Consider the following 23703-nt stretch of genomic DNA (forward strand, 5'->3'; position numbering starts at 1 on the left):
CACCAACCACCTAGCACAGATTTGTTCGACTTTAATTACACCATTGAAACACACAAACTAGAAGGCGTGGACAATGCGACGGCCTTACGCTATCTTACGGGGAGGGACTGTTTACCGCTCTACTGCTTGACGTCGGAGCCAACGCCCATCATCCAAGTACTGCTTCCCGTAGTGCAGCCTTCATCGGGTCAAACTGATGGCAGTCGGAATGTGCGAGTTACGAGCTCTTGGGTGGATGAGGAAGGACAGACCAATGAAGTTCTGTGACCTCCTCTCGGTGCCTAGACATGTGTGAGGCCTTGTGTTGTCATGAAGAAGGAGAAGTTCGTTTCTATTTTTGCGACGACGAACGTGCTGAAGTCGTTTCTTCAAGTTCTTGAGGGTACCACAATACACTTCATAGTTGATTGTAAAGGAGGACGTGAAACAGAATAACGCGTTCAGAGACTCAGAAGACTGTCGCCATAATTTTACTGAGGGTGCGAAATTGATCTTTTTATTCACAGGAGAGGTGGTGTGTCGCCACTCTATGTATTGCCGTACGATTTCTCGTTCGAAGTGATGAAACCATGTTTCATCATCTGTGATAATTCTAGACAGTAAATTTTTTAGCCTCGTAACCCGCAAGCAATACCGCACAGATGGTCCATCGTTGCTCTCTAGCGTCTTCTGTTAGGCGGCGAGGAAACCAGCGGGTACACACCTTTGAGTACCCCAACTGGTTGACGAGTGTGTCACCACTGCAGACGTCCAGTAGAGCAGCGAGGTATTTGATTGTGATCCGTCGATTACCTTGAATAAGAGTGCCCGCACGTTCTAACACTGCAGGAGTTACAGCTCTGTGCGGCCGGCCGACACGTGGGAGATGGAACAGGTCTGCGTGACCTTGTTGTGAGGCTGACAGACGCCTCGCCCAACGACTCACCGTGCCTTTCGTCACTTCCAGGTCTCCGTAGACATTCTGTAAGTGCCTATGAATATCTGAATGTCCTGGTTTTCCAGCAAAAGCACTCAGCGTCAGCTTTCTTCCTGAACACACATGTTATAGACGCCATGTTGAAGACTATTTATAGCATCGACACCAATTGAAACTTCATGAAACTATAGGGACTGAAACGTGATTATTCCACGATTTCACACAATAAATACTACATTGTTTCAACCGAAATAGGCTAAGGAAAAAATGTGATGCGTTACTCACGGGACACCTCTCGTACAACAATAGCTCTTTCTGTCTACTTACGCGCAGTACGTTACATTTGTTTATGCTGTGGGTCAGTTTCCGTTCTCAGCACCAAGCAAAGATCGTTTGAAGATCATCCTTCATTTCACTACAATTGTGGTATAGGAATTGTAATATTTTTTGTGCGTGACTTATACCAGTATCTCACAACTACTTTTGCTAGAAATCTGCTGAATTTAACAACGTAAAAAATGGAGGACTCTGCATGACTCCTTATTTGAACTTTGTCCCTGCACGTTCAGAAATTGTATCGCTCTTTTAAAAATCTGTGGTTGGGTTAGATAAAAAAAATATGTTGACGACTCTGAACGTTGACACCTTACAGCGATTTTAACGTACGCAAAGTTTTCTATACGTAAAAGAAACATGAAAGAAACACTCAAACTTTTTCAAAAGAGCTAAAAGTTGTCGAACGATGGTGTACATGTTGACATGTTGTATTGTATGTTAACCGGGGGCCTAGAAACGACGGAGAGGCTCCGTCCCCGCCGCAGCCGCAGTGGTCCACAACCCCACGACGACTACCGCAGTCCACTTCACCCCTCCGCCGCGCAACACCGAACCCAGGGTTATTGTACGGTTCAGCCCCGAGTGGACTAGGGTAACCCCTAAGTTTGCGTGGTAGACTAATGATGGTTTACGCGTACGTGGAGAACTTGTTTGCGCAGCAATCGCCGACATAGTGTAGCTGAGGCGGAATAAAGAGAACCAGCCCGCATTCGCTGAGGCGGATGGAAAACCGCCTAAAAACTATCCACAGAGTTGACGGCTCATAGGATCTTGCCAGAAGTCCGCCGGGCGGATTCGTGCCGGGGACTAGGCGCTCTTTCCCAATCCGGAAAGCCGTGCGTTAGTCCGAACGGCTAACCGGGCGGGCGTTAATATGTTACTCTCGTAAGATGCCTGTGACACTGTTAGATTATAGATATAGTTATGAAAAACAAATCGGTCAGGAAATGGGAGATCTTGAATAATCGTCTAGATGCTCTAATTATGACACACTTTGACATTACAACCCAGTGGACACAAGTAAAAGACAAAGAGAAGTAGAAATTATTAAATCAATGCCTCCAGCAATGGGTACAATCTTGCTATAATAGATAGTACATTTACAACTCCATACAACAAAATTAAATCAAACGACTGCTGAACAGTCACCCACTAAAGAGAAGACCACATTTATAAGCCAGCCTTTCCTAGGAAGATTTCTCACCAAACTGCCAACTTCTTCAAGACATACAATACGAAAAAAGCTTCTTCACCAACAACAAAATACAAAAAAAATCATACACACCATCAAAACCACTATACCACAGTATCAAAAGTCAGGTGTGTACAAGCTCATTTGCAACTCATGTCCAAGCTCCTACATTATACAAACTGGTAGAAGGTTCATAACAAGAGTTAAAGAACACACGGATTCACTCCATCTTAACAACCTGAACAAATCCAGGTTTGTCTCACACCTTGCTCAGCACAATCGTTCTGCAAACAACATAGAACAAAACCTCCAGATACTCCAATCTGCCAACAAAGACATTATATTTGACCTTCCTGAAAAAACTGAAATCTTTATCAACACAAATACAGTATCTGACAAATATAGGATGACCAAACTGAACTTCGAAACAATTTTTTCTTTCAGAACTACGAAGAGTTACTAGTTCAAAACAAGTAATCAGTCAATAAACCGTACACCGCCTCCCAAAACTCTCTCCCCTATAACCTCCTCCCCTAACCACCCCCTATCCCTCTCTTTACATCCTAACTGCACTGGTGTCTACATAAATGTTCTACCACAGAATAAAACCTGTACAATATTTCTAAATGTTGAAGCCCTCTTCTGTTAACACAAATCAGTACTTTCATACATAATACCTGTAGCAGAAATAAGCAGAATCTGCCTTTACTAGTATTACAGCATGTTAATGTTGGAACAGAAATAAGTCAACAATTCATATGAAATTTTGTTCTTGTTTTAAATTTAAACAGTATAAACAGCTGCAGTTCATTACCAGTAGTATAACTTTCATAAATAATGGCTCCAGCTGAAGTAAACAGAATCTGCCTTTAGTAATTTTCAAGATCACGTTAATGTAAGAACAGAAGCAATTCAACAGTTCATCTGAACTTTGTTCTTGGATTTAAATATAAAGTTCATGGTCATACAAACATCTGAATTTCGTTGCAAATGGTATAATTCTGTATAATTTTTTTACTGGGCATTCACGTTAATGCCAACCTTGATTAAAGTATCTGCTCATAAATTGACTGTATTATAAGTTAATATACGAATAGAAATAAGATATCAGATAGCTTGATGTTGGTTCTTGTAGTAATTTATTGTTTTATTCATTTTATTTTGAGCCCTCCTCCTAATGGCAGTTCTAATTAAAGTTTTTGTCCATATATTGACTTTAACAAATGCAAACAAAAACAATTAACATCTCTGACCAAAATAGGCCGATTCCATATCTTCGCGTCAAGAATACTGTAAACAGCAACAGTTGTATAGCACTGCTGGCAAAGTTTCGCTATTACAGTGTAAATGCATACCTACAGTGTAAAAGTTTGTGAAGAGATGTACCAACTGACCATCACATTGGAAGCAGACCGATGGACACTAAGAGAAAAATTCCGTCCATACTCTCGCTGTAAGTACAAAACTAAATACGTTTTGGATCCACATCGACAGATAAACAATACCCGTGACGGTATATTAAAACATGTCCCATCTTCTTGTCACAGAGCCAGCACCAAGCATTATGCTAGAAACAGATATCTAACTTCCTGAAAACCAACTGAAAATGAGCCTGAAAAGGTTCGAAAACCGGTTCATGGAATAATATATAACTATTAACAAAGTGCCTTGTTGCAGTTTTATGTATTTACATTCCTTTGCAGCCACGGGTTATGAAATATCCGTAATGTATAAGCTTAATCTGTAATTTAAAATAGTTGCATACGGCGTTTGTGGATCCTTTAGTAGGCCTGAGAATGGCCACATGATATTTAAAATACACATTTTCAGAACTATATTTCGATATATTTGCTATCGATGACTTCTACACAGTTTGAGATTTGTCACTGCATTGAATAGTCATTGATAATGTGTGACAGTCATTGGTTGCTGATTTATGAAGAAATTAGTATCTTCTGGAAAGTACCACAAATTGCAGGGTAGCCAAAACACAGTAATTGAGCCTCATCATTTGCTGACAATCGCCATAAGAAAACTGCATTGCCCTGATAATCTCGGCGCTGAGCGTCCATAAGCTCTTCCTCCAAAACTGCACTCAAGTTGTAAATTTTTCCTAACATAAGACTGTTTGCAGCGAGTAATTGACATGTATACACAAATACAATACAAGTAAAATGTAGTAGAGACTGTACTAAACAAATATTCTGGGAGTAAGTATGTAACTGACCTGGCTAATGAAAGGCATTTCTAGTTTCTGCTGGGTTGCGTTAACAAGAAAAACAATTCGTCCCATTACTTGTTTGTTGAGGTCTTCAGCTTGAAGATCATGTTGATACAGCGCTCCACACTAGTCTATCCTGTGCAGGCATCTTCATTTCTACATAACTACTGCATCCTACATCCATTCGAATCTGCTTACCGTTGTTAAGCCTTTGGTCTTTCTCTACAATTTTGTATCCGAACTTCCTTTTCCCCAGCTTGACTCAGTACCTCTTCATTAGTTATATGATCTACACATTTAATCTTGAGCATTCAACTACTACTTCCCTTCCAAGTCCTTGACCGCTCACAACTGTGGTCCTGTTTCTGTTCAATTTTTAGGTAATCTTGTGAATATGTGGGTATTTTTTTCCAGACCTCTACAGATTCAAGAGTGTATTCCGGTCTAGATTGTCAAAAACCTTTTCTAAATCTACAAATGACAAATACACAAGTTTGTCTTTCTTCAGTCTAACCACTAAGGTTAGTGGTAGGATCAGTATTTCTTCACGTGTTCAGACATATCACAGGAAACTAACCTTGTGCTCAAGTTCGTTTATGTAGCCCTACCTCGTGCCCCCCACCCCCTCCATATTCCTTCCACCTTCTAGCTTTCTCTTCTTTACTTACTTCCGGCTTGCTTATTTCCGACTTGCTTACTTCCGACTGAGGTATTGTTATTTGTACAGTTGCTTCTCTTTGCTCCAAAGTTTCTTTTAATTTAATTGTCATATATAGCAATATACAGGGTGTTACAAAAAGGTACGGCCAAACTTTCAGGAAACAATCCTCACACACAAAGAAAGAAAATATGTTCTGTGGACATGTGTCCAGAAACGCTTACTTCCCATGTCAGAGCTCATTTTATTACTTCTCTTCAAATCACATTAATCATGGAATGGAAACACACAGCAACAGAACGTACCAGCGTGACTTCAAACACTTTGTTACAGGAAATGTTCAAAATGTCCGCCGTTAGCGAGGACGCATGCATCCACCCTCCGCCGCATGGAATCCCTGATGCGCTGATGCAGCCCTGGAGAATGGCGTATTGTATCACAGCCGTCCACATTACGAGCACGAAGAGTTTCTACATTTGGTACCGGGGTTGCGTAGACAAGAGCTTTCAAATGCCCCCATAAATGAAAGTCAAGAGGGTTGAGGTCAGGTGAGCGTGGAGGTCATGGAAAAGTCCGCGTCTACCAATCCATCGGTCACCGAATCTGTTGTTGAGAAGCGTACGAACACTTCGACTGAAATGTGCAGGAGCTCCACCGTGCATGAACCACATGTTGTGTCGTACTTGCAAAGGCACATGTTCTAGCAACACAGGTAGCGTATCCCGTACGAAATCATGATAACGTGCTACATTGAGCGTAGGTGGAAGAACATGGGGTCCAATAAATACATTACCAACAATGCCTGCCCAAACGTTCACAGAAAATCTGTGTTGATGACGTGATTGCACAATTGGTGCGGAGTCTGATCAGCCCACACATGTTGATTGTGAAAATTTACGATTTATCACGTTGGAATGAAGCCTCATCCGTAAAGAGAACATTTGCACTGAAATGAGGATTGACACATTGTTGGATGAACCATTCGCAGAAGTGTACCCGTGGAGGCCAATTAGCTGCTGATAGTGCCTGCACACGCTGTACATGGTACGGAAACAACTAGTTCTCCCGTAGCACTCTCCATACAGTGACGTGGGCAACGTTACCCTGTACAGCAGCAACTTCTCTGACGCTGACATTAGAGTTTTCGTCAACTGCACGAAGAATTGCCTCGTCCATTGCAGGTGTCCTAGTCGTTCTAGGTCTTGCCCAGTCGCGAGTCATAGGCTGGAATGTTCCGTGCTCCCTAAGACTCCGATCAATTGCTTCGAACGTCTTCCTGTCGGGACACCTTCGTTATGGAAATCTGTCTCGATACAAACGTACCGCGCCACGGCTATTGCCCCCGTGCTAATCCACACATCAAATGGGCATCTGCCAACTCCGCATTTGTAAACATTGCACTGTCTGCAAAACCAATTTCGTGATGAACACTAACCTGTTGATGCTACGTACTGATGTGCTTGATGCTAATACTGCAGAGCAATGAGTCACATGTCAACACAAGCACCGAAGTCAACATTATCTTCCTTCAATTGCGCCAACTGGCGGTGAATCGAGGAAGTACAGTACATACTGACGAAACTAAAATGAGCTCTCACGTGGAAATTAAGCGTTTCCGGACACATGTCCACATAACATCTTTTCTTTATTTGTGTTTGAGGAATGTTTCCTGAAAGTTTGGCCGTACCGTTTTGTAACACCCTGTATAGTTGTAGATCTCTTCCAATTGCAAAATCGCAAAACAAGAGTAGTTAGGAGGAAATTTAAAGTTGTTGACTTTTTCTCCTAGCCATTCTTGATTTGTGATTTTGCACTTTCTGTGATTGTGTTTTTTTAGACAACCGTATTCCCTATATCCTGTTTAATTTACAGTATTTTTATATTTTTCCCTGTTGTTACTTAAATTCAGTGCATCGTTTGTTATCCAAGGATTTCTACTGTGCCTTTTTCCATTTCATGCCTCTGCTGCCTTAAATTTTTCTTCTCTCAAAGGCATCCGTTCTTCTTGTAGTGTATTTTCTCTGCGTTTCAGTCAGTCGTTGCCTAATGATCCCTTTCAGATCATCGACAATCTCAGGGTCTTAATTTATTCAGGTTCCATCTCCTCAATTTGCTACCTTTTACTATCTGTTTAGTTGTAATCTCCAGTTCAGTCAGTGCGCATTTGCGTCTTGAAATGCAGAAAATTTAAAATTTGGTTTCGAAAACTCTATTCCACGTATGCATATGTCTTCCGTGATTTTTAAACAAAGTGTCAACGATGATTAAATTATGCCCTGCGCAAAGTTCTACCAGGGAGCTACGCCTTTCATTCCATTCCCTGAGCCCATGCTCTCCTACTATTTTCACTTCCTATCCCTGCTAACAAATTCTCGTCTCTCATGACATTTTAAATTTTTGTCTCCCTTAACTGTCTGGATAACCTTTTCCACTTTATCGTACATTGTTTCAATCTGTCCGTCGTCTGTGGTGACGATAGGCATCTGAACTGGTTCCGTCGTGATGGATGGGTGTTGGCTTTATGTCTGTCTTGGTTATGATTGTGTCAACGGCAGTTTAAAGATGGATCTGAGTATTGTGATAGAACTTTATTGATTGCCTCGATAACTCACACTCGCGGAGTTTTTAAAAGACATGTTCTTAATATTGTAAATACTGAGGATCAACTGTCAGTCATCTTCAGTTACAAAACGTATGGAAGGTAATGTACTATCATTATAGTAAACTGTATTTAGGAATTGCAAACTGTAACACTAAAAGCTGTTGTGAGAGTCACAGCAAGTTTTTGTTTTAAGGCGAACGGTGTTCTAAATTTTGTCGATTTAATAGCGAGATAGAGAACAATCATGCATGACAATTCATCAAATCTGTTTATGGTGATATAAGAAACCATGAATACTGAAATACGTGAAAGAATATACCGCAAAGGAAATAAAAATTGTTATGTCTTCATCGAATTTCGTCTTTCTTTCGTGTAGGTTCATGGTATAGTTAATGAAAAGCATTGCACATTGCACATTTCAGCGGGTCCCCACCCATATCTTAGTAGCGATCCGTCATTGGCTGCCGCTAGCGTCTGCCGCTTCCAGGAAAGAACACCCATTTCGCGAGTCGCCGCGTCACCGTGGAAAATGCTTGCCGCTGCCGTTGCCGAGGGCCACGCTGCCGCACTCTAATGGGAACTGGTCTTAAGTCTTGTCGTAACAGTGGTTACCGCACAATGGCAGGATGAAATGGCTACCCTGCTGCTATCCCCCGCCAACAGCGAGGTTCGTGTAGTTATCCAATTTTTGCACGCTCAGAAGCAGTCTCCATCAGAGATCCATCATCAATTGTGCCCTGTGTATGGACATGACATTATGGTCAGAAGACGGAGCAGGCAGTTCGCTATAGGACGAACCAATATTCGTGACAGAGGGCGTAGTGACCAAGTATCCCTGATGGGAAGTGTGTGGCAAGCAATTTTGTAGAACCTGCACTACACAATTTCAGAACTCTCTATCCAGTTCCCCAGATGTTTCGCTTGCTGCTGCACGAAATTGTCTCCCGGTGACTCAGTTTTCATAAAGTGTGTGCGAGATGGGTGCCAAAGCAAATTATAGATGAACACAAAACCAAACGTCTGGCAAAAGCATTGACGACAGTGGTATGCAGAGAAAAATGACGATTTTGTCGACAACGTTGTCACTGGGGATGAAAACGTGTATCGCGTGCCACCAGAAACAAAACAACGATCCACGCATTGGTCTGCGTACTGGTTCACCTGTGAAGACCAAATTCAATCAGACAGTCTCTGCCAAAAAATTGTATGCATTTTCTTCTGGGATCGATGCGGTGTCCTCCTGTATGAGTTTTTACCATGACGGAAGGTCGTAAACGCTGATCAGTATTGTCAGGTATTGATAAATCTGAGGAGGGCGATCCAGAACAAGAGACTTGGTTCGTTGACAAGAGGCACTACGTTTGTGCATGAAAATACAGGATCTCATACACCCAACGTCACGCAAAATGTGTTGAATCAGTTTGGGTGGGAGATCTTGGAACATCTACCCTACAGCCCCGACCTCGTCTAAAGTGACTTTCACCTCTTCCATCTCACGAAGCGTTTTCTGGTAGAAAACGTTTCCACTGCGAAACGTCGAGGTGCAGTTTGAAGTGACTTTCTGTAGTGACTTCGGGGCTCCGGACGTTGACGGCACACTCGTGTGACATGGGAATACAGTTGATGGTGCACCATTACAATAAATGCGTCAACAATACTGGTGACTATGTTGAGAAGTAGCCGTTCGGTCTTTGTAAATATTCCAATAAATATGTCTTACTTAGCAATGTTTTGTTTTCTTTATCGGTCACCAGAACTTACTTTCTGGATCCACCTCGTAATATTATAATGATCTAAGGGTCAGTTCTTAGTAAATTCTTGGGCTTTAAACTTCTTGTGTACGACACATCGTTATGACACTGAAGCAAGCCAAGCTAATAATCTAGGTCGAACACTGCTCACGCCAAGGGTGAATTATAATACTGTTAGTGTAGTCGTAACATGCTATGCAGTTGTATGATGCACAGACCTGCTGTACAGAAAACAGTATATTGGTTGTTTAACAAGAAGTAACACAGCAAAGCAACGTGCGACGATAATGGTATAAGAATCCCAATACTCAAGTTGGACGAGCACATACTGTCCCATTTCTTAACATGCGGAAATACCGCTTCAGAACGCAATGTCCGCGCATCTTTCAAATGTCTGAGAATTTTGTGAAACTCCTTCAAGTAAGTAAGAGGCAGTGATGTGAGTCTGGAAATTTTACATTTGTTAACTGATTATTAAGTGCACTAATCACTGTAGTTTACTGATGAAAATATGCGTACTTGCAGTACAAATATGTATTATGCATATCATGGGAGAACCCTGATATAACGAGGGAACAATATTTTTCAGTTGGTGCCCTGAGTGACGACTAAATGATGAAATTCTGGCGATATATATAGTTAAGGCACAGTTCTTACATTTTATAAGTTGATTAGTGTCATTACTGTGTGTGGGTTCTGAGGCGATCCTGAGTTTCTACAGGCAGATGGCTGATTTGGTGAAGTAGTACGCAGAGCTCACTATTTGTGGCAACTTAGCCAGGGTCGATAGCGGTCCTCAGGTTTGGAGCAGAGTCGAAAGCCTAAATAAGAGGTACAGACGATTCTGCGACGGTATCTGATACTAATTTCCCGACCTCCGCTATCGGGTGAGAGTTGTAGAGTTCCCCTTAATAGGTCAGGCGTACACTACATGCAGTAAGCGGTTACTACAGTAGAAGGGGAAGTGTGCCGTGTACATGGGGGTTTTCAGCTTGGAGGCATCCCCCCCCCCCTTGGTATCAGAAATGAACTACCTGTCTAAATCGAAAATATATCAGCCACATTATTGAGAATTTTCGCTCCCGCAGATCATATATAGAAAAGGACAATATGATATTATTAATCTGAAGGAGCATCCATGGTTAGGTCCCAGAATTAGTACTCGTTACTGAAGGTTATAATGCGATAATATCACGAACTGTAAGGTGCTTGGAAACGGCAGCATATAGCAACAAACTTCCTACATTCGAATTAGAATATTTATCGTAAGGATAGATTAGTCGCCAATGGTGGTAGTGTATTTATTGCAGCAAGGAGGTCGATAATTTCTGTCGAAGTTATCACACATTCCGAATGTAACTGATTTGGTGTAAATTAATCTGGGTGTTGTTAGGCTTCAAACGTTGGTCAAAAATGTAAGGAGATGGAGTGGTAAAACGCTTCACAGAGAACTTGGGTAATTCCGTTAGTAATTTTCCTGATCGTTCAGTTGTAATGGGGTCTTACGTAAAATCAGTAAGTGATTCGAAATCATCTATTCAGACACTCAGCGACAATAACTGCAGAAACGGAAAATGACAGAGAGAAGACCGAAATACAGAATTCGGTATTCCAAATTGTTTCACCGTGGAAGATCGCAATACGGCCCCTCTTTTCAATCATTGTACGAAGTTCGAAATGATGCCCATGATATTCTACGTAGATTATGCGAAGGTACTTGCTCCCCTCGTAGCAGCAGTTCATCGTGGATCTCTGGATCAACGAATGGTACCTAGCGACTGGAAAAAGGCGCAGTTCATTTCCGATAAAATTAGAGAAATTAGAGATTATTCTTCCCACGCGCCATTCGCGATTGAAACAGGGGCAGGTATCTTTAGTACCCACAATCTTTCCCATTATCAAGACTGAAATAACGCCATGCAACAAATTAGTCTCATTCACAGGTCTGTGATACTACGTTGAAAATCTTACAACTTTCAAACTTCAAATTCATAGATATTTTAACATCGGGACTTATTGTACACAAAAAGAAATGTGAATATGTATTACACTAAACCACAACATTTGAAGATGCATTGTAAATATGTTTAAATAGTTCTCTCTCTGTCTGTCATGCACAGACACACACACACACACACACACACACACACACACACACAGAGAGAGAGAGAGTGAGAGAGAAAGAGAGAGAGAGAGAGAGAACGACAGTTCTTGTACCTTTATTTTCTCTTTCCTCCTATCTCATTCCAGAACCAACCTATGAATTCATCTTCCTGGAGAAATTGGGACATGTGACTCCAAATATAATTCTCCAAAACGTCATAAGTCATTAATCTTTAATAAATTAATAACGACAGGGCCCTTAAGACGAAGGAAAATCGTTCGAATTAAATTATATCTCTACAAAGATCTTCTCAAGTCTCAGACACCTATGAAGTATATATGTAGGATGAAGCAATGAATGTACCAGGGTCCTGCATTGCTGTTCGAGTTTAGGGCGAATACTAAGTGGGCGGATGCATGAATAAGAATTTGGATTCAGGAGGGAGGTGTGCTAGGGTGTCAATACAGTTGTGCAAAGCCACTGTTCCAAAGTGACGTAGTGGTTAGCGCATCTACCTAATGAGCAGGAGACCTGAGTTCAAACATAGGCCCTCGTACAAATTTTCATTCTCCGCTTTAGTGGCCATAAGGTCTCTGGAACCATATAGTTTCATTTGATTAAAGCACCTTTGCCCCCACTTTGTTTGATGACAACGTGCTATTCCAACAGAGTTGGAGAGCCTCTGCAATGCTTTTCGAGTTTAGGAGGAATGCCAAGTGCGCTGAGGCGTGAATGGGAATTTGGACTGAGGAGGGAGGCGTGCTAGGGTAGTCCAAGCAGATGTTCAAAGCCACTGTGTCATGGTGGCGTAGTGGTTAGAGCCTTGTGAACAGGAGACCGATTTCGTATCCCAGCCTCGGAAAAGTCATTCGTCAATAAAAAATTATCACTGTTGTAGCTACACCTGGAAGGATAGCAGATATCGAAATTATATAGTTTGAGGAATACATTATTAAATTTGTAGGCGATTTAAAAATATACATTCTATGAAATGTTTTACACACCTCTGGCTCTGGCCCAGCTGGACATCGAGTCGAAGAACGGAGCTAGGATTACGGTTACAGCTGTGTCATTCCTTGATGCTTCAGCTCCATGCAAAAGTGGTTGGTCACTGGAGGCTGGACAGTCTCTCAGTAAGTTTTTTAAGTGTATGAAGGACTGGGAGAACGTTCTGACCAGGGGAACTGTGGAACACTCTCTGTACTAAGTCAGCCACGACAGCAAGGGCAAAATGCAGTCTTCCTTTACCTTGTTCCGATTTACCGGCTATGCGAATTAAAGATGGTCGTCTTGTATACCCAACAGCACCCCATACCTGTTTTTGTGTTGTATACCGAGAGGCACGCCATACCATCACTTCTGGTGCTCGGACCACATGACGATGACGACTGTGGTCTTGCAACGTTTCTTCTTCTTTGAGCCTCCACACATGGATACAATGGATACATCCCTCGTGGTGCTGAACTCACCAAGGGAAGCCGCAACAGTGGTCGTTGTGCCGACAGACCATGGTAGTGGTGGGACCAAGCGACTGAAAACAATCGATTCAGTTGGTTCTGATAAACAATCGGCTCATTTCGTTTTAATTTCTCGTATAGGTTGAATTATTCAAAATGGCTCTGAGTACTATGCGACTTAACTTCTGAGGTCATCAGTCGCCTAGAACTTTGAACTAATTAAACCTAACTAACCTAAGGACATCACACACATCCATGCCCAAGGCGAGATTCGAACCTGCGACCGTAGCGGTTCTTATATGTGAACCCTGTCTATGACAACAACTGAATGAAAACATTAGATTCTCTTTGTTGTAGCTTTACGTATCAGTCGGACAGTACACTCATCCATTTCGGTGAAATCAGTCTGTGGGAGCAACGGAATGAAAACTGTCCATTCAGTCAAATGAAAACTGTCCATTCCGTAGTTTCACGTATCGGCTGAGTACCAATAAGCGGATTTCAGTTCTGTTTATGGTTCGTGTTCACGAACAGTCCTTTTTTTAATAGTGAATTGTGTCAGAAGACCGAAACGCTCAGTGGAGTGGGAATGGAAGGTATCATATGACTGTATAAAAAGTGGTCCTGAAGATAAATTCGCCGGCCGCGGTGGTCTCGCGGTTCTAGGCGCGCAGTCCGGAACCGTGCGACTGCTACGGCCGCAGGTTCGAATCCTGCCTCGAGCATGGATGTGTGTGATGTCCTTAGGTTAGTTAGGTTTAAGTAGTTCTAAGTTCGAGGGGACTGATGACCACAGCAGTTGAGTCCCATAGTGCTCAGAGCCATTTTTTTAAAGATAAATTCAATGCGAAATAAAGTATCTGCAAAGATGATTTATATTATGAAACTAGATTAATTTAAGAAATTCGTAGAAAATAAATGAATGTTGACAAATATTTCAGAAAAAAAGAGAAAACCTATTGACAAACGGCAATAGGTGCTTGAAAAGCAAGTGATTAAATCACCAAACAAATATATATATATCTATAAACGCTTTCGGTTCATGTCACACCAGTATTTACCGAAATAGAATTATCAGTGACAGGTGCAAAGTAGTGGGAAGAGAGAGTCAGTGCTTCAATAAATTTAAATAAAAAGTAATTGTTCAGTTATTTAAACATAAATTTATAATGTAGCACCAATCGTTAACCTTTTAAAACCAACTAAAAGTCCATACTTAATGCACAAAATCCGAAAAACCCTTACTTGAGTAAATAAATACATAAATTTTGAAAATAGTACTTTTTTATAAATATGCTTTTTACTCACTTCTCCATAAAATATTTGTCTCTAAAAAAAAAGACTGATAAAGTTCGTAAATGAAATAATTCAAACCCGAATACTGAGAGAAAACATTCACATAACAGCTGTAACGCTCAGAGACTTGTCTCAGTCGGTTGTCACATTTTAAGTGAAATCTCTTAAGCCCAGGAAGTGAGTGAAAACATTCTAATAGGTAACATGGCCGTAGAGTCTAGTTTCATTCGATTGTTTCATTCCACTGAAAACGGACTAAATGAAAAACAATCGACCGGCCAATATGTTGTTAACATCATTCGGTAATCCCATCACCAGTCCATGCTGCTCCGAAAGTCGTCAAACTGTCCGTGTGGATATTGGTCTCGCTGCAAACAAGGCCATTTCCTAACTCAAAGTATTAGGGTTAGTTTGGTGCATAAGTTCGTAACGCTTTTGTTTTGCATCTTGATATTCCGGTTGCCATGGGTTTATTTACCGATTGTTATTTTTTATTTGTAGTTAACTGTTCCTATCTGGGCTTACATATTGTCTCTTTCTCATTTGTAGATACTGAACAGAGCTGTGGACCCTAGAAAATGGAGTACTATGCTGAGGAATCGAAACATTTCCCACATATTCCTCTGTTGGAGTTCAATAGAGGCTTACGGCAGCGGAGGCAGCCAGAATCATTTGCGCTGTATGGTGACAATGCCATTGCAAAGAGCAAGGCAAAAAAATGGTTTTCTCGGTTCAAGTAGGATCGTTTTAACATTAGTGACTCTCCACGGTCAGGAAGATCTTCAGGGTTTGATGAAGATCTTTTAAACACCTTAATCCACAACGATTCACGTCAGTGTACTCGAGAACTGGAAACGAACTTTGATCATTCCACCATCGTGTGACATTTACAAGTAGCGGGGATGCCCAAGTTACGCCAGCGTTGGCAAACTGTTGTAAATAGTGAAGGAGAATATATTATTGATGACTAAAGTCTCTGTTACGTGCATCAGTTACGTTTATTATACTCACGGAGAAACGCTACGAACTTATGCACCAATCAATATGTGATGTGGCTGTACGATCCTGCAAACAAGTGACTAACGTCTGTCCTCTCGGGAGCTAATCGACTTATTCCATTGAGATTCTCCGTGTGCTTGAGTGTGGCTCTCCTGCACCTATCATTTGCACTTTCATATGACAGATAATGCGCTCAACGTCAACATGAGCACCAATACTGCGAGACGATAAACTGCAGTTTCGAAAGGTCACCAATCCGAATCCCAAATTCTTTGTTATACGAGCCATAACACGATCTTCTCACAAAGAAAGAACAATCAAATGCAATGCATTACTGTTTAATGCGTTGTATAATCTTTGCTTATTCTCTTCACTCTTGAGATAAAAAGAATTCGCAGGAAATTTTTCTTTTCATATTTTCCAGCAAAGCAAGGATGACACAAACGTAAATGAAATATAAATGGAAGTCCACATATGTGAACATCAGGTCTCTCTTATCGTGAAAACTTACTAGTCTTTGTATTGTCTTTCGCCCTTCTTCGATAAAAACATTTTATTCGGCAAAATCTTTTTCTGAAACAGTCAACTGTATATGCTATATACGTATAGTACATTAAATAAGATTCTGAATGTTAATATTTTTGGGCTATATGATTTCTAATAGAGGTTTTTGTTGATGCTCTAAAACAATTTCATGAATACAAGAAAATAATAATAATGTAGTAATATGCAGTAAGTAATAATTTGCTGATTCCAGTAAGTATATCTTTATGGTAAGTTTTATAATAAGGTACAACACAATTATTTTTCACAATGTATAAATACATTCCAGATTTGAAGACATGTTTCTTTTTTGTTTCCTGCATTTTGAGCCATTCCTTAGCCCATGAAGATTTGATAGTTAGCCAAAATTTTAAAACCTAGTTACTGAAAGTGGTTGCAATATCGTTCTTCTTGGCCTTTTATTCGTATTTTGTATATTATCTAAGTCTTCACTGTCAGAGGAATTCACTGTATAAGGGAGTCCTTTTCTCTTAGCTACTGCCGTATCTTAATGTTCTTATTGTTTACTAGTCATTACAAGTTGATCAAAAAATTCTTCAGTCTCCGATTAGAGAATTCCGCATTGCTGTCATTAAAAAGAACTTCAAATTATTGATTACTTAATATCTCATGCATTGCTGTAGAATGTAAATACGACAGTCATTTCAGTGCTCCATAATCGAAGGCCAAATTGAAATTAGCAGATGTGTATTGAGACCTGAGGCCTACGTAAGAGGACGTTCAGGTAGTGATCTGTTTCAGAGTAACGATCAAAATGTATACAAGTCTGAATTAATTCTCAACGTCTAGAATAGTCAGCGAACGTTAACAAAAAAAAAAAAAAAAAAAAAAAAAAAAAAGCAGATTCTCTGTCTAACATTTAGGCACAAAAATAATTTACTATCAAAAACAGTACTTGATCACAAATTATTTATTCCGGTGACCGGATTCGACCACATCTGAAATCATCTTCAAACCAATGAATAAGAACCTCATTCTGGTGGTAAATCACTAGTGCTCAGTCACTAGTAATGATTTACCACCAGAAGGAGGTTCTTACTCATTGGTCTGAAGATGACCACAGGTGTGGTCGAATCAGGTCGCTGGAATAAATAATTTGTAATAAACACTGTTTTTGATATTAAATATTTGTAACAACATTGATCAGTGTTCACTCCCACAATGTATTCAAAAGTACCAAAAATAATTATAAGCATACCTTTTCAATTTGCAGAAGTAACCATTTTCTGCATACCACCAGCTGTAAACTATAACACGAATCGAACCTTGCAAGTTTTGCGCCCTGATTTTAAGGCTAAGAACCAGGAGGTCCACACTCGCAGAACATCGGTCTACAAGCGGAAAAGTACGCCAATTTTCGGAGAAAACAATAGTGAACGAAGGTCCACGGTCCACACGTGTGAACGCAGGGAACGAAGATTTTATGTACAGCATGAAACTGGCGGTACTCATGACTACTTTGTGCGTTTGTGCTGAAGTGATAATAATTAGCATACCATAGCGCGCATACTCCTCTTGCCAATTTGACGTTTGTTGCATGCCGCCTTCAAGATGATTCAAATTTGATGGCCAACAGTGTAAGTTATTATCAAGAAATTGTGGGTACGAAGTTTTAGAATACAATTATTGTTACAGAATTGGAATTTTCCTGAACAGAGGTGCGAGGAAGGAGCGGCAGCAGCAGCAGAAACAGCAAGATGAAGGCTCTCCGCTTCTCGCCTGAGCAGCTGCTCACTGCCCACCTACCCGGAGCGAGGAGTACTGGAGACAGCCGCCTCCTGAAGCGACCTGTCCCACATCCTGCTTGACACAGCTAGGTGTCTTCTCGGTCGGATACGCTACTACTATACAGATCTTCAGATCATGCTTCAATAGACATGCACATGGGTACCCTCAATACTGTTCCTGCCAGAAACTTGTTTATGAAAATACCCTTGGACTGGCACATTTGACGACAACTGTCACGACAGCCACAAAAGTTGGCAGTCGTATAATTTATTCGCATCAAGTCGCTTGCCCTACCTCCACCAAGAACTTCAGCAATTGCCGATAGCGGATTTACTCTCATTCCGCTTGCGTTTGGTACGACGGTACATATGACATCGTTTGTGTACTTGAACCGTTAACGTCATGGCAAATGATTTTGCCTTCACCTATTTAAAACAAGTACTTTGTAAAGTGGTAAAATTCTCTTAACCTTCATGATAGGAATCTCATCCTAGCCATAAGCAACTCTTTTTAGTCATTAATTACTGTTAAAGTAAGACAGTACGATTTGCAATAACGGAAAATGTTTCAAATCATTTAACATTTTAAAGTTATTTTAATTTTGTTAAAATGATAATAAATTTTTGCTCTTGTCATTTAACGTAAATGTCGCAATGAAGTTGAAATACAGCATTTATTTGTGATTTCTAAAAGGCTCTTCACAATAAACCAGATGCTGTGTTAACAAAATAGTGTTATTTTTGGATAAGATAATTTTGAATACTGGGCTGTGTCATTGTAATTATTATAACAGCTAAACAGCCGACGTTACGACCGACTTGCTGTCGTCTCTTCAGGGTCGTATTATAACTGGTGCAATTACTTAATGATGCTTGCTTCTGTATAACAGAAGGATGTTTGGTTACAAAAGTAAGTATAGGAAATTTTATAATTGCAGCATCTATGTCAGTTCAGAATTCTATCTAGCTCTAAGAACAGAAACAATGCAGAACCTATTCATATGAGAGTCCCTTATCTTCAGATGTGCCTTCACATACTGTAAACAGCAACAAGCATTTCGCATAAAAATGTAGAAATTATACTTTCAACAATGGTCGAAAGATTTATTCAGATACCATATATCTCAGTGTTACCTGTAACTTATTGTAAGTAGGCAAGTCGTCTCACATAATGTGTATCTTACTTTTGTATACAGGAAGAAACATAGTTCAAAATTAATCCAGAATTAGTTTTACTTACTTTAAAATGATTTCAGAAGTATAATTAGTCCGATGATGATAACTCCTCCATTATCATGTTTTGACGCCTCCCAATGGTTTAGACACCCATTTTTGTATCAAGTATTTGTGGGTCATTTTCCTATTTGTTTTCGTTTCTGTGTGGTTTTTAAGTCAAATCAGCCCAACCGCAATAACGCAAGCAAAATGCCATCTTCATAATCGTGCCAGCAAATACTACGACAGCATGTGAGGAAACATTAACTATTATGTGAAGGTGATGGGGTGGGAGAAATCCATGTGCCAGTTTTCGATGCATGTGCGGTTTTGGACGCCATTACTTAACGTAGAGGGGGACTGTTCGAGCAAACTACTTGCTGGTAGCCAATGTTGGATGTGTTGTGTACGCCAGAATCATGACAAGTCTTCTGTTCTCCGGCGTTATTGCGTGCTGTAATACAGCCTCATACTCTTTCACTTACTGAGCACTTTAACTTCCGAGTGTGTGGTTATCATTTCGTATACATATAATGACAACTATGTGTATATCTATTTTTATACAACTTTTGTAAAATTCGGATTTGATGCACTCGCATTTAAATTTCCAGATACTTTTTGAGATCGATTAGTTATTTATTATACAGTTCGATAGAAAAGACATACAATGTACGTTTTTACAGAGACTTTATGATTGTATTTATATGTATTTATACCTACAAATAAATTACTTGAGGCAACTTTTGTAAAGTAATTGTTTTATTAGATAAAAAATCATTCTTTATGCGAGAAAGAGTTTAGTAATGAATGTCTACTAATTTTTAATTCATGCATGAATATTTCATATTATACATCGGCCCTCCATTCCAAATCATGTGTATATTATTCTGTGTGTATCGAAATTCTGGGCGTATTCTTTCTGGAACATAAAATACTAGCAAAACTCGTAATACTCGTAATACTATGATTCGAATTAATAATATTGATCAGAAATGGTTAATTATGAACGTGGAAGTACTGCCTTCCTATTTTTTAGCGTTTTCTATTATTTTTGAAAATATCGTAAAGATACCGTTCTCGGACTAGCTTTCTATAAATAATAGTGTTACGTGCACAACACCGGACTTACATATAGCTATGTTATTATTCCGCAGTATAACAGCCCTGTTTAAATTAAACTCTTAATATGTAAATTTTTAAGTGAGACAATTAATTAAAAAACTAGGTCTGTTACAAATTAAAAATGGTATCCTTGTGAAGAGAGCTATGGTAGTGGGAAAAGTGGAGAGTTTCATGCGTTTATCTATTGAACCGTTTCTACTGTCCAACAGGACGTAGCGGGCTGAGTAAACGAAGGTAAAAAATTGCGAGTTTAGCATCCTGAAGCTCCTAGGAAAAGGTGTACAAGATGGAGGGAAAGTTCTCATTGTTTCTCTGCCATGGCATTTCCAGGGTGAGACACAGCCATTCTTTATCCTGAACATAGCACACCTTTTATTTCTCCTTTTCATGGTACGCTCTTCACGGATGACGAAATACTGTTTGGGCTGCAAACGATCGACACCACTCGGAACAGATATGCCTATACAGATAACAAAAACTGACAGAAAGAAATGCGACTAAGGACCTGAGAAGCTTGTGGCATTACCTATCACCGGATGTCTAAAATCAGTTAAAATCTGAGCGCCGAGAAAAATTAAATGACGCCACAAAACCAAATAACGAATCTCGTTGATTACAATGATTAATTATATTGGATGCAGACCATTCCAGGAGATTGGTCCCTGGATTCACTTGTGCTAAAGGTGCTATTTGGAAATATGTGGTAGGTTTCTATGGGGCCAAACTGCTGAGGTCATCAGTCCCTAGGCTTACACACTACTTAATCTAACTTAAACTAACTTAGGACAACACACAACCCATGCCCGAGAGAGGAATCGAACGTCCGACGAACCGTGTAGGGCGACTAGATTGCTCGGCAACCCCGCGCAGCAAAGGTGCTATGTTTCACGTATTAACAAATAAGTAGAAACATTAATTCAGAGTACGTGGTTTATTACTAAACACAGCTCACAGATATCACAATTTACAAGATCCACAATAATGAACATCGTCCATTTTGTGCCACTATTCCCAACTTGATTTTGACTGACAGTCACAAAAAATACACGAATTGTAGATCACACGACCTACCCCAATGCCATCTGAGCCTGAACCGTCGCTCGTATGTCTCAAAAATCTATTTATAGATTTGCCTTTCCGTACGTCTTCAGGGAATATAAGGTAACAAAACGAAAGTAAAAATAGGTACTTCATAGCAAAAGTGAGCCGGCTATTTAATTTATAATACTTTTAACAAAAGAGATATTGCCACTTGGATGTTAAATCAGACAAAATGTATACAAATGTGGTAGCAACAATAACTGAGTTAGTTATTCCTCCAATGACTCATTCCACCTTCTTAGTAAAATTAAATGTAATTTTTTACGAAATTTAAAACGACAGTAAAATGATGTGTGAAGTGTTCCATCTTAAAGCAGTTGTTGTGCTGATTCCAAAACTGGTTCAGATTTTCAAATGTCTGTGAAATCTTATGGGACTTAACTGCTAATCTCACCAGTCCCTAAGCTTACTCACTACTTAACCTAAATTATCCTAAAGACAAACACACACACCCATGCCCGAGAGAGGACTCGGACCTCCGCCGGGACCAGCCGCACAGTCAAAAACTGGTCTTAGATTTTGTTAGAGAGTCATTTTTACAAGTTATGGACGATTTATTGTTGTGATTAATATTTTCTTACTATCAAGTCTGACGTTTTTAGGATCCTGTTGTATGCCAAAAAGGTTATCATTTGTCCTTTAACATTAGTGGAATAATCTATATACGCTGATGGTAAAAAAATCGTAACACCAAAAAATAATAAATGCAGAATCATGAAATTTATGGAATAAGTTTGTGTAAGTAACCGATTTAAGTGATTAACAATGCAAGATCACAGATTAATGTGTGAGATAAGCCATTGCAGACGTGAAATGCTGGTACCTTAATAACCAGTATAACAGCCAAAATGTTGAGAGCAAGATTACAAACGTGCATTGCAAACAGGTGCCGGTTATCAGTTTGTGGGATGGTGTTCCACGCCTGTTGCACTTGGTCGGTCAACACAGGGACGATTAATGCTAGTTGTGGATGATGCTGGAGTTGTCGTCCGACGATGTCCCATATGTGCTCGATGAGATACAGATCTGGTGATCAAGCAGGCCAACGCGACATTTTAGTACTCTGTAGAGCATGTCGGGTTACAACAGTGGTATGAGCGTTATCCTGTTGGAAAACACCCCTGGAATGCTGTTCATGAGTGGCAGCACACCATGTCGAATCACCAGATTGACTTACAAATCTGCATTCAGTGCAAGTGGAATAACCACGAGAGTGCATCTGCTGTCATATGAAATTGCACTCCAAACCATAACTCCAGGTGTACGTCCAGTGTGTCTAGTACACAAACGGATTGTTTACCGGCCCTCAACTGGCCCCCTGCTAACCAACACACGGCCATCACTGGCACCTAGACAGCACCAGCTTTCATCAAAAAACGCAACAGAGTTCCATCCTATCCTCCATTAAGCTCTCGTGTGACACCCCCGATGTTTGGGGTCAGTGGCATGCGCGTTACAGGGCGTCTGACTCGTAGTTGTTCTGGAAGTAACTGCTGTGTTACAAATCGACGGGTCATTATGGGTGCCAGTTGCTGCTCCAGCTGCTGCTACAGATCCAGTACGATCCACCAGTTCCATACGCCGAAAACGATGGTACTACCTGGATTGCCACATGTACATTGGCTTTTGATATTGCATGACAGATTCTTTTGTCGATATGCGATAAAATTTTGTAATTAGGCAAAACATTGGGTCTCCCCTGAAACCTATTATTCTGTCGTGATCCTTAGCTTCTAGGAGTCCTTAGTTTATGGTAGCAAAATTGGGGGTGATGGATTTAACTGGTTCCAGCTTTCGGATTATTTGTTTCTCACACGAATATGAAAATACAATTTCAGAACGCTTGTTTGGTATCTACGGAATTAGCAAGCAATGTTGTGTTGTTAAAAACTTGTCTTGTGTATAATAAAAAATAGAATTTACGTACTGTCAAGCTAGGTTAGGTTCAGAGAGTCTGTTGCAAGGTGTTGCGATCGACTTTACTTTGATAATCGATTACCTACATTATATGTCAAGATATACAACCCACAGAACGAAAATATGAACCGGTGACGCGCTAATCGCTTACTCAGGCCTTCAGCCTACAATCTCTTTAGAGAGACTGCTTTTGCCCTCGTATATCATACCTATCATGCTATTCGTAACTACTCGATAGTCGACTGGCTACGATCAAGGGCCAGGAACAGTGAGTGTAAGTGAGCGCACTCTAGCCGGAGCTGACATTTCACACTTTTTTATTTCTTCTTTTTACTCGTGAAATTTTCGTACAACAGCGCGCGACGGTAGCATGTGTCTCAATGAAAGACTACTCTGACGAAGACAGAGGAATTCCCTGTTTTCTAAGACAATGGATTGAGCTCTCGTCTTGCTAAGTGTTTTACGAATACTTGGCACGCTACAACTCACTGAGATGGGCCGCTAGGGTATTATAATTAAAGGTGC

At 40.3% G+C, this 23703-nt stretch overlaps 1 protein-coding gene across 1 annotated transcript in view; it reads left to right on the forward strand.

The window, feature by feature from the left end:
* Positions 1 to 19768, forward strand: part of LOC126271921 (proton-coupled folate transporter-like) — a 91310-nt gene extending 71542 nt beyond the window's left edge. Inside the window, exon 11 of the mRNA XM_049974321.1 lies at positions 17732 to 19768. Within this exon, the coding sequence (XP_049830278.1) occupies positions 17732 to 17819 (88 nt within the window). The 3' untranslated portion in view covers positions 17820 to 19768. The remainder of the gene's footprint in view (positions 1 to 17731) is intronic.
* Positions 19769 to 23703: the final 3935 nt, after the last annotated feature.

This window comes from Schistocerca gregaria, chromosome 1, assembly GCF_023897955.1.
Source record: "Schistocerca gregaria isolate iqSchGreg1 chromosome 1, iqSchGreg1.2, whole genome shotgun sequence".
NCBI lineage: Eukaryota > Metazoa > Arthropoda > Insecta > Orthoptera > Acrididae > Schistocerca > Schistocerca gregaria.